Here is a 12,845-nt window from a genome sequence, read left to right as displayed (position 1 = left end):
TCTGTGCTCAATCCAACATCAGGTTGTCTTTGTCACTATGGCTCTGCACTGTAGTTTGAAGTCATACATGTTGTGATTAACTTTGGCAACATTCTTTTTGCATAGGATCCCTTAACCATCTGTGGTCTCTGATCCCATATGAAACTTAGGACCCCTGCGCCCTACCACCACCACCACCAACAACAACACACACACACACACACACACACACACACACACACACATTTTGTGAGGAATGTCATTGGACTTTTGATGGAAATTGAATCTGTAAGTGACTTTTGGTAGTGTAGCCATTTAAAAGGGGTTTAAGGAAAGATGAGGGCCGTGATAGAGCATACATGGTGTGTTTCCGGGAAGAGGAGTACTAGGAGCCAAAAGGAAGAGAGAAGCAGAAAATTGGGGAGATGAGTGATTGAGGGGAGTCAACAAAAACTAGGTATGCATGAAAATACCACAGTGAAACCTGCTATTTGTTTATTTTCTCTTACAAAATATGTTGGTTCCCTTGGCTCCTTTTCTAAGGTCTCTCTGGCGATTGAAGGCCAAGTAACCTAGTGAATTTCCGAAGCCACGCTAACTAGACTTTTTATTTAAAAAATGTTTTTTAAAATTTATTTATTTATTTAAATTAATTTCTTGTGCACATGTGTGCATATTTACAAGAAAGTTTGTTCTTCCATGGACCCAAGGGATCCCAGTTGGTTCACTAGGCTTGGCAGAAGGTGCCTTTTCCCAGAGTCACCTCAGAGAAACACCCAATCCTTATAACAAAGGTCTTATGGATAGAAAAGAGAGTTTATACTTTTATTTTTCTACTAGTCTTTTTTGGTTTTTTGTTTGCTTTTGTGTTTGTTTGGTTAGTTGCTTGGTTGCTTGCTTGGTTGAGAGAGGGTTTTCTATGTAGCCCCGGATGTCCTGGAACTTGCTCGGTAGACTAGACTAGCCTCAAACACCTGCCTCTGCCTCCCAGGTACTGAGACGAAAGATATGTGCCATCACTGCTCTAGTTTTAATTTTCTTAACCACAGTCTTAATGCATAGCTTCAGTTAAACCAGCAAAACTTCAATCCAATATGCAAATGTAACATTTATTCCATTAAAATCTGTTAGCATGATTGCATCTTTTAAGTTTCCACAACACAATAAATTGTGTTGAATGTTCCGTTTATTTGGTTTTTTTTCCCTTTCTTATTTTGTCTGTAATGACAATGTGTTTAAAATAAAGGTCTTTAAAATGGCAGAATAATGTGATAGCGTGTCCTCACTGATAATTTAATACCCAGATATAATGAGCTCATCTGAGAGATTTCATTAAAAACAGCAAGGTGCCTGAACATCAGAGCCAAGGTGGTTTTAATCACAGAATTATAGTAATTACACAAATCCTGAGATTTTCATCAGACATGAAAGGCTTCCAAGGGCAAGCATGCACTTTAAGTTTTGTGCTAATAACTATGTATTGTTCTAAATTATAGTTAAGAGATTCCTTGGGCCAGAGAAATACTAGAAAATATATCAGAAAGAAAATGCTATATGTTAAACTTTTCCAGGAAGTGGAGAAGTAGTCGTGGTGTGGGTTCTTGGTAAGAGGCTTGTCTCCTGGGCAGTGGGAGGGGATCTCCCCTGTGTGAACTCAGAATGCAGCAGGTACACGAGATATTCAGGACAAGCCACCAGGCTCCTGGGTCGTCATCATGTGTTGAGTATAGAGAATTTCACCAGGGGATCAGGAAGTGTAAATTTGTCTGGACTCCTCATCAAGACTGGGACAGAACACTAGGAAAGGAAGTGGTTATTGGCCCAGAATCTAGATTGCTGTGCTTAGGTAAAGGTGCTCTTAAATTAATTTCACCATTACAGGAATTTTTTAAGATGCTGTTTTCATAAAATGGTAAAATGTAGGTCCTCCTTGATTTTATGAGACTTGTTATATAAAGATACATACAGGAAGGTTTTATAAAAATATCCCTTAACGAAAAATATTTATTTGATCTGTTTTTATTGGTTCATTGATTAACTTATGACTAAGATAATTAGGATGATCTTTAAAAAAAAAAGGAGAATACTTCAAAACAGATGTGTCAAGAGATGTTGTCTATGGTAGAGGACTGAGTGTTGGGATGCAGTTACTCTAAAAACTACTGGTGACCAAGCAAGACCAGAAGTCTCCACAGAGACTGGACAGGCACGCCTAGGCCTTGAGTCCTGACAAGACACCATTTCATCTCCTTTCTTCTCCTAACTCATCCCTTTCTGCGGTAGAGTGGTCTTTGCCACCAGCAGGAATGGATGGAGCTTTGGTGGGACGGCTGCCACAGACTCCTCTCATTGGGGGTACCACCACTGGCATATTTGTACTTGCTTTATTTGAACTTCTGGATATGCAAAAGCTTCAAGTGTTTTCTGATGGCCATTGGTCCTGTCTCAGAGAGAGCATACACACCAGCCTCCTGTCCTCTCCCTGCACTGGTTGCGATGTCTGCTCACAGTAATTTCAGTGTCATTGGAGTTTGGTTTGTGATCATTAAAATATGTGTCATGATGAAGAGTTACAACACACAGAGAAAATGGAGACAAGTCAAAAATCAGTTTCAATTCTCAAAAGAAGTACTGTTTGTATTTGGCAATATTTCCTTTTTTTTGTTTGTTTTTTGTTTTGTTTTGTTTTGTTTTTGTTTTGTTTTTTTGTTTGTTTGTTTTTTGGTTTTTTTGGGGGGGGCAATATTTCCCACGCATCTTTTCAAGTTTCCTTTGAGGGACACTTGTGTTCTGATTTACAAAAACATTCACACTCAACTATCTGCCATAAACACTCCCCACAAATCTTGGAGGAGGGGTCAATTGGCTACTGATTGCTGTAGCGAACGAGCCCTCAGCATCTTAAGCGGTGGGTTGCAACTTCATGTAACTGAATGAGAAATTCAGCTGGAGTAAAGTTTCTGAACATGCAATGACCAAAATGGCTTCAAAATCAAATGCACAGTGAATGCATGTGTTTCTAGCAGTGCTCACTCGAGCTGTCTTGGGAAGTTTCCCTGCAGCTGTGGCTTTGGCCTGCACCATGCCGTCACACCACACAATGCCCAAAACATCTCAGTCCTGAGTTATGTTCTGAACTGCAGGGTGTTTATTGTACATGTAGAGTTTCCCCTCTTATGGATACGTAATGTCTTGATTGTAGTAAGCAAAGACTTGTAGCATTTTCCTACTGTTTTTCCTCAGAATGTAAGCATCAAATTAGTGTATCCTTGGATTGGTTTAAATAATGTGTACTTGAGTTTTTTTTTTACTTGAGCTTTATAAATAATGGCTAAACAAATCTCGACTTGAGATCAGAACAGCATTTTCAGCTATTTCTGAGAAACCTCTTTAAGGACTCTTCTGCTTTTCATTACACACTTATGCCAAGTGCTTTTTTTTTTTTTAAATTGGTCAGTTCTCCAAAAACCGATGAAGATGAGCTGTCCATCCTGCAGTACTCAATATTCAGCCAAGATGGAATTACGTCAAATAACCACATGCATGTCGTTAATGTGCAGATTTTTGTTTAATCTTCAATATATGTTGAAGTGAAATGAATTGCTTTAAAATAAATGCATGGTTTGTAACAGTGCGCTTATTTTATATACACCTATGTACTCCGGATTAAGTGAAAACATTTCAGGTGAAAAGGGGTCCCGGATAGAAAACGATCGAGTCTGAATGGAAACACTAAGCTTACCTGTCCTTTGTGTCTTCTCAGGTTCCCTCTCATGGTCGGGATATCCGGAAGGCTATGATGGGAACAAACAAAGGAGCTTGGAGGCTCCGTTTGATTGACTTTTTCCGCCTAGAAGATCTTCCCTTGGAAGCAGGAGAGCGGTCTCGTGTGATGCCTGACTTCCAAAGGCAGGGCACGTTCTAGAAGGAAATGGATGAAGTCAGTTCACGGGGCTTCAGAGGCACTGTGGTCTAACCAGGAAAGCCCTTGTGTGGGGCCGTCCTGGTGCCCTGTGATGTTGCACACACTGGATGCACGGCCCACACCTGAGTGAGGATGGTCCGCCGCGGGCTGCTGACGTGGATTTCTCGGGTAGTGATTCTGCTGGTGCTGCTTTGCTGTGCCATCTCCGTCCTGTACATGTTGGCCTGCACCCCTAAAGGCGACCAGGAGCAGCTGGGACTACCACGGGCCAACGGCCCCACTGGTAAAGATGGCTACCAAGCGGTGCTGCAGGAGCGTGAGGAACAGCATCGTAACTATGTGAATAGCCTTAAGCGACAGATCGCGCAGCTCAAGGATGAACTGCAGGCACGCAGTGAGCAGCTCCGCAGTGGGCAGGACCAAGCCAGCGATGCCACCGGCCTGCGCTCGGGCTGGGACCTTGAGCCCAAAGCCCAGGCCGATCTGCTAGCCTTTCTGCGTGGGCAGGTGGACAAGGCCGAGGTGCACGCAGGTGTCAAGCTGGCCACCGAGTATGCTGCCGTGCCTTTCGACAGCTTCACTCTGCAGAAGGTGTACCAGCTGGAGACCGGCCTGACCCGCCACCCTGAGGAGAAGCCTGTGAGGAAGGACAAGCGAGATGAGTTGGTGGAAGCCATCGAATCGGCCCTGGAGAGTCTGAACAGCCCTGGCGAGAGCAGCCCACACCAGCGTCCTTACACGGCTGCAGACTTCATAGAAGGTTGGCTTGCTTGGAGATTTTGCGGGTGCGGGGCGGGCATTGAGAAAACTCTTCTGAAGTAACCCAGAGCCTGGGTATGTCTCTACTACAGAGATTTGGCAGTTGGCTCTGAAGTGGCTAGTGGCGGGTCTTTATGAGGGAGACACTAAAGGTATGATGTAAAGGCTCTCTTCAGAAACACCTGCGTCTTCTCTCTGGGTCTTGGAAACTGCCTGAAATACAGTTTAGTTGAAGGCAGAATTTCATGGCTTGGTTGGTAAAGTGCTTGCCTGGAAGGGATGAAGACCTGACGCTCCAATTCGCCAGACCCTCATATGCAGTTTATAGTTTTAGTAAAAGGCCCTTCCTTGTATGAAAAATATCAAGTGGAGAACAATTGAGGAAAGTACCCATTGCCAACCTGTGGTCCCCATGTGCAAACTCACGAGTACACGTTATCACACCCACCCACCCAACCCCACAAAAGAAAAGAATTAAGACAAAATATACATACAAAACTCTGAAACCCATATCCTAGACATGTGTTGAGTCAACTACAAATTGGGTTGGATTATGAGACCTAAAGAACGCACGGCGGGGGGGGGGGGGGGGGGGAGGAGCATTTACATGTACCAGGCGAGGGCCCCGTTAGGGAACAAGGAAAAGGAAGTACTTATTAGTTAAAGGGAAAATGGAGCTGCAGATCACAAGTGACAGAGCCAGGATTTGAACCCAAGAAGTCCAAGCCTTGGGTGCAGGTCCTTGAGTGCAGCGCTGATGGGATTGAGAGGAGAGGTTCACTTTTTCGTGGGCTCAGAGCCGTTCTTGTACTGATCACGTTTGTGTCTGATTCCTTAGGAGATGCTCTCCTTACTGATTTTCTTAGAGGGCTTGTTGGTATCTTCTTATTAACTGATGCATTATTCCTGGTGCAAAAGCCATCTACCAATTTGGAAGAAGCCTTTAAGGGCATCTAGTTCCATTGCTCAACCTCTGCATAAAATCTTCTTCAACGTAGCAAGAACGGTAGTAGCTACATCTTTTTACCTTAGGTAATTTGCCTGTTACATTTTCTGTCAGGAAACCATGTCATTGACCTCAGGAAAGACAATTTCTCTTCAGTCAAAAATTCTCCCAGATTGGGGTGACAGCTCAAGTGTCCAAGTGTTTGCACTGGAAAAGTAAGGACCTGAGTCCAATTTCCCCTGAGCTCTACCACCACCCTACCACACGCACAAAGCCAGGTGTGCTACTGCTGCACACTTGTCATCCCAGCTCTCAGGGGTGGAGGCAGGCACGTGACCAGTGCTCACTAGCCAGGTAGGCTAGACCACTTGGCAAGTCCCAGGCCAATGATAGGTCCTGGTGTCTACATGCATACACACCTGTGCATACATGTGCACACGTGCATGTGTGTACCCAAGTGTCCATGTGCATTCTCTCTCTCTCTCTCTCTCTCTCTCTCTCTCTCTCTCTCTCTCTCTCACACACACACACACACACACACACACACACACACACACACAATTTACTACTTCTTCTGCTCCCTTTAGGTGCTTGGCTATCCCGTAATTTTTTTTCTTTTTTTTTTGCTTTAGATCTGAGACATAAATTCATGGATTTTTAATATAGAATGATTTTTCACATCCCTAGATCGAGGTAAAGAAATCATTTACAAGATGAATCTTTTGCTGAGAGGATTTATTTTAATTCATGTATCTGAGAGACAAAAAAAAAATACATCACACTTCCCGCCTCCTGGCTAGTGTAATAACGATCACATGAAAAGCTTTCAGTGAGAGTTCAGGGTAGGATAAGGCAACACCACATTTGCTGGTTCTTTATAGTTTATGAGGTGCTTCTACATATATTATTTTACTAGCTGACCCCCGGGGGGATATCATTAGACATCATTTTAAAGAAACCACTGCTCTGCCGCGCTCCCCTGAGTGTGCTATAAATTTCTGCCCACATACTAAGCAACGTGAAAAGAAGTTGATTACAAATCAATGCCTGCAGCTTGGAAAGTTTGCCCTTTTGATTTCCAATCTGCCTTCATTTTTGAAATCTCCATCTGCTTTTCTTTATCTGGATTCATGATGTGTAAGGCCAGTCTTTCTCTCAATCAGCAGTGACACCAACCTGGGTCGCTTTTCCCTGAGATCTGGCTGACTGTCAGAGACACTCTCTCTCTCTAGCTGCCCACTGCTGGCCCCTGCATAAGACACAGCTGATATTCTTAGGGAGACCGACTCACGTGTAGTCTGGACAATTATTCTTATGTTCTGTATAAATGAAGACATAACATTTTACATATACTTGTGTGAAATGTAGTTATTGACAGCGCAGGTTATTTAATTTGTAAATCGTTATATCCACAGCGAAGCATCGCAGAGGCCATCTTGTATTGTCACGGGAGGGGAGGCATTTGGGAAGTCTACGAGTCAGGAGGAGATGCAGGGAGTGGAGTTTAAGTTCAACCCAAGGAGGAATTTGGAAAACAGTGTTGTCCTAGAGCTGAGCGAGAGTCCTGCGACTACAGGAATCAGCGGGGAGGCCGCTGAGCTGGAGGTGTCCAGTGTGGTCCTTGTTGTCGAGAGGTGGGTGGGCTGAATTATCCTTCATCTTCTCAGTCTTGGCTCACTTTCCTTCCATCTACCCCTATTCACAGTGGAAGAAGGCCATGGAAAATGTCGATTTGAGATCTGTTTTCTATAATGAGTTTGAGCCGTAATAAGGACTCGGCAAGGAGTGATGTATTTTAGACAACTTATTTGCATTTCTAAACATAACTGCAGAGAAAATGACTTTGTCTGATGTAGGGAGACTTCAGCAGTCCAAAGTCGGAGTCATTTAGCAAAAGTCCATGGGAAATTAAGTTAAACAGGAATGTTCTGTGTGCTCAGAGAATTCGAAATGAAGTCAGCAAATGTGCCTGCCACTGGACCAGCACGGTAAGGATGAGGTTGCTTGTGCATGTTCTAGATTCTTCTCATATTGCTATGACCAAATATGTAATAAGAAGCAGCTGAAGGGTTCATTTGGGCTTGCAAGTTGTAGGGAATATAGTCCACCGTGGGGGGAAAGCCCAGAAGGAGGCAGATCCGCAATGTAGGTGGCAGCCCTTACCTCAGTGTGGGGGAGCAAGAACCAGGGCGCATACAGGAGTAAGCGGAGACAGCAGCACCCCAGGGTGCACTCCCAAGTACCCACATCTTCCAGGCGGACTCTACCTCCTAAAGGTTCCATAACCTTCCAAAGACAGCACCACCCACTGAGGACTATGAGGCTATGTGGGGACCTTTCACATTCAAAGCACAACTTGTCTAAAGAAACAATAAGACCCTTATGGGATGGGGTGCTTCTAGGTAACAGGGATGTAAAACTTAGAGCTGGGAGGCAGGTGACATGAGCATGGGGGCATTGTGTGACTTACAATAGGACCCTTAAGTGCCTTGAGAATTGGCTTGCTCCTCCATCAACAAAAACCTTGCTGTGCATGTCTGCCAAGGCCCCTTCCTAGAGCCCAGGTGAAAGAGTGCTCCACCATCCACTGGGCGACCAAAGGCAAGCCACCTACCCTACGGAAGGAGAAAGTGACAACAAACAACTATGGCATCTGGTGTGGCGGTGACAATTGTGTATTTCTGTAGCAGTTGTGAAAGGAAAATACCACATTTATGCCCATATGATTTATTACCTATAGGATTTCTAAAGCCCAAGGAGGACAATTAATTCTTTCTCTGTTCAGACTGTCTCGTAGGTGCTGAGGTTTGAGTTGGATTCTTATTTAATAGCATGAATTTTGTGCAGCCATTTGGGAAGAAAAGTGAAACAACAAGCTGAAATCAAGCCCCTGCCTCAGAATGTCTAACTATTCACCTCCTCGTTTTTTTCTTTATGTTTTATTCCTTAATCCTTCAGAGGAAGATACGTGCTGGCGTGTCACTGCCCCATCTATCTTTGATTTTATGTTCCCTTAAGAGAGTAGGGAGTCGAAGTGGTGCGTCATTCCACAAAGAAGTTTATCTTTCTAACTCTTCTGCAGCCCAGGCGTCTGACAGAGGGACCCCTACACGTGCTTTTAGTGTCTGTTGCCTGTGGTGTTCTCCCTCCTGCATTGACTGTGGGGTGAGAGGCATGGCAAGAGAGTTCAAATGCCAACTGACGACTCAATTTGGGGGTGTGACGGAGCAAGCTCTGATCTGTTGGAAAGGTTTTGAGGTGGGCAGTGTCTTGAATGTGCTCCTCCAAAACGTCAGGTGTCGAAAATGTGACAATCTTGATGACTTGGGCACTGAAGGGTTAATGCCACATGAGTGTGATTTAGGCCTTTACAGAAGAGGCTTCTTGAAACTTTCAGAAGCTGCCCTTCCATCTTCACCACGTGGGGACACTCACACACACACACAGAGTATTCCAGGCTCCACAGGCAATGAACCTGCAGCAACATCATCTTGCACTCACTAAGGTTCAACACTGTAAGGAACTACTTTTCTGTCCTTTAAATTATCCTGAAGCAGACCATGAGAAAGACTACGGTGAGATGTAGTTTAAAACCAGGCAATTTGGAGGTTACTATAAAACTTTGTAGCATATTGTTCAGTCAGTCTTGACCTGTACACTATAATCAGGACGTTGGAGGGGAGGTTTTGAGTTTTGGAGGTCCACTGATTATTTGTCACCATGTGACTTATAAGGGGGATACTGTGATCATTCTGTTAAAGCTTGTCTTGCCAAATCCAGTGTGACTCTAGGTCTGGATTGCAGCAATCCGCTGATAAGCAAATGTGTCACGGAAGGCACTTGGCAGGAACGAGACTCTCTTCAGCGCTCATGTCAATGACTTGCCTCTTGTCAGCCTCTTGTCATCACTTGGTGATGAAGTATAAATAGTAAAATTAATGTATGGGTTTTTTTCTATGCCCAGTTTAGCTCCCAAATAATGACACAGAGCCCTATTACATTTATTAATAACCTTGTAAGCACTATAGGTGGGCAGATACTATCCTAACTAGACTACACTGGTTTCCCAGCCATTGCCCCATTACCTGCCATCTAATCTCATCCTGGATGCTCCTGCTCCATCTGTGTCCTCATGGTGACTCCCTCATGACAACCTTAATTTGTTGTCAGAGGGTGTAGGGTGTGGCTCAGTGTTACATATAAGGTTCTAGCCCCAGCACTAAGAAGAAAAAAAAAGGAAAAAAAGAAAAGAAGAAGAGAAGAGAGAGGTAGAGGGAGGAAAGCCACGAGGAAGGAAGAAGATACAGAGGAAGGAAGAAAGGAAAGGGGGAGAAAAGAGAGATGGAGGATGGAAAAGAGAGGAAGATAGAAGAGAGGAAAGGATGTAGGGGAAGATGGAGGCAGGGAGGGAGGAAGAGGGAACTTGTGATATTATAGAAGGACCAGGATGGACAGGAGGATTCCATGGAGCAAAGGGGAACTGGGGCAGAGCAAGGTTGGAAGTACGTATGAGCCATGAGGGTAAGAGGAGCAGGCAAAAGGCATCGCCATATGCATATGTAGCCGGGAGTGTGCCAGGCCTGCTGTCCAGATTTCAACCTTCTTAGCCATGCTGGATGGAAAGTGTTGCTTCTGGGATAGGAGTCAGTTAGAGTGTAGCCTCTAGATTCTCCAGTTAGGGAGTAGAAGGGCTCGCTCCCTCAGACTTCAGTCAGCATGTGTGTGTAGAATGTCTGTTCTGTGTGCAGAATTCCCCAGCTGTTTGAGGGCTAATAGAGGGGAAAGCCAGCTGTCGGACTTAAAGACCCAACAGGCTGTTTATGCAAAGAGATAAAGGTCTGAGTGAGGGAGACTTGAGCGGAGGGAACTGACCCTTGGTGCCCTGGGCTTTAGAAGCGGTCGCTGATGGAAGCTGAGTGGTCAAGGAAGAGATTGAAAGTAGTAGAGTGTGAGATGGTCTGAATTGGAACCTAAAGGGGGCAGAAAATGGAATGCCAGACTTCTGGAAGACAGACGGACTTCGCCAGCACACAGGCCCTGAGAGTCACTGGATTGTAGTGCCATGAGCCTGAAGTTGGGGCACAGGATGTTCTGGATCCGGAAGTGTGCTGCAGCTAGAAGGTTCTACGTAGGCCCTTGAGCCCCACATAGCCCCCTCCTCACAATTTCTGCAACCGCAGCATCCTGAGGACACCTGTAACCCGTGACGGTGGTTGCTATGGTTTATTCCTGCTGGTTGTGTGTTTGAACACATTTTGACATTCTCTAAGCGCAAATCTCATGTAAATTAGTCTTTCCCTGTGATTCGAGGCTCTCATTATCTCTATTAGTTCAGGGGGAATCTGAAATTGGAAGAGGTTGAAAACCCTAAGGTTGCACAGCTGGTGAACAGCATCGCCGTTCCAGAGCCTGAGAATTGCACTGCCGCTGCGCTGCTCGGAAGGTGGCTGGCTAAATATACTCTATTACAGCCCCGAAATGATGCCAGGCGGTTTGTCTTAAAGCAGGTGCAGGACCTGAAAACATACTGGGGAGGGGGACCTCATACTCCTCACTTGAATAAACTTCCTTGAGAAGCAGTTTTGTTCAAAAGCGAGGGGAAAATATGCGTGTTGGGAACACAACAGAAGGAGACATATCAAAGAGTTACGCTGAAGACAAAGTCAGTAACTTTGTGTTGTTTTGTTTTGTGTGAGACAGGGTTTCATGTAGCCCAGGCTAGCCGCAAACTCACTCTACAGACGAGGATGACATCGAACCCCTCATCTCACTGATTCTGCCCACATACGGGGATAACAATTCATTAACTTATCCAAAGAAAGAACATGTAGTTCCACCCTAATGTGTTTTTCATGGCTATAACAGAATGCCACAGACTGGGTGAGTTAGAAACAGTAGAAATTCATCACATGACTGGAGGCTGGGAAGTCCAAGTTGAAGGAAAATCTAGCCAGACTCATTTTATCAGAAATACACTCAAAGGCAGGACTTTGAATCCATTCTTAGCCTAATTGCCTCTTGTGCACGTCATCCCATGTACTGGCTGGTTTTGTGTCAACTCGGCACAAGGTGGAGTTATGAGAGAGGAAGGAGCCTCAGTTGAGGAAATGCCTCCTGAGATCCAGCTGCGAGGCTTTTCTCAGTTAGTAATAAACAGAGGAGAGCCCAGCCCCTGGTGTGAGGTGCCATCTCTGGGCTGATAGTCCTAGGCTCTATAAGAAAGCAGGCTGAGCAAGCCATGGGGAGCAAGCTAGTAAGCAGCACCCCTCCATGGCCTCTGCACCAGGTCCTGCCTCCAGGATCCTGCCCTGTGTGAGTTCCTGTCCCTGACTTCCTTCAGTGATGAACAGCAATGTGCAAGTATAAGCTGAATAAACCCTTTCCTCCCCAACTTACTTAAAAAAAAAACTTACTCACTTTACATCCCAATCGCAGCCCACTCCCTCTTTTCTTCATGGTCCCATCCTACCTACCCGCCCATTACACTCCCTAGTCCTCAGAGAGGGGGAGCCCTTTTCCCCTACAAACTCACTCCAGCCTATCAAGTCTTGTCAGGTGTGCCTGCATCCTCTTCCTCTGTGGGAAGTAATCAAAATGTAGGCAATAGAGTCCATGGCAGGGACAGCCCCTGCTCCCCCTACTTGGGGACCCATATGAAGGCTGGGCTGCCTAGAGGCTACATCTGAGTGCGAGGGCCTTGGTCCTTTCCATCCATGGTCCTAGTGTGGTCCAACTTTCTTTTTAATCAAGGCACTTTGTTGAAGCAACACAAACCTTAAGACACCCCCTAATACCGCTACAGCGACAGATTACAGTATGGCTTGGAGGCGATAGTTAAGCCCCAGAAGGTTCGTCGGAGCCTTTGATATAAAAGGCTTTGTTTGAACTGCTTTGACACCCTCTCAGAGCGATCATAGAGCTATGGGGAAAGGAAGTGGAGAAGATAATGGATCAGAACGTCTCACAAGTGTCTACTCAAGAGCTGGGTGCCAGTCAGTTCCTTAAGGGCAGAGTCAAGCATTCCACTGCTGCTGTGCTCTCAGAAACCTACTATGCATCTTGTTTGCATTTGAGGTAGATTTCCAATGCAGACATCACAGGAGGCTCTCACTCACCCTCCCTTCGCAGCTTTCCTTCTTGTGCCCCTCCCCTCTTTCTCTACCTCCTGGTGCTCATCCATATGTGTACATCTTGACCTTCCTGCTCTGCAGTGTGCCTCACCAAGGAAGCCCTGGC

At 45.3% G+C, this 12,845-nt stretch overlaps 1 protein-coding gene across 1 annotated transcript in view; it reads left to right on the top strand.

The window, feature by feature from the left end:
- Window positions 1-4,036: 4,036 nt before the first annotated feature.
- CSGALNACT1 (chondroitin sulfate N-acetylgalactosaminyltransferase 1) overlaps window positions 4,037-12,845 on the top strand; it is a gene marked incomplete at its 5' end in the record, with an annotated part of 94,478 nt that continues 85,669 nt past the window's right edge. Inside the window, one exon of the mRNA XM_084758412.1 lies at window positions 4,037-4,664. Within this exon, the coding sequence (XP_084614538.1) occupies window positions 4,037-4,664 (628 nt within the window). The remainder of the gene's footprint in view (window positions 4,665-12,845) is intronic.

The sequence above is a fragment of the Acomys minous genome (assembly GCF_964271855.1).
Source record: "Acomys minous genome assembly, chromosome: 15".
Classification (NCBI taxonomy): Eukaryota; Metazoa; Chordata; class Mammalia; order Rodentia; family Muridae; genus Acomys; species Acomys minous.
Note: the sequence above shows the minus strand (reverse complement) of the source record. Positions and strands in the feature narration are given on the sequence as shown.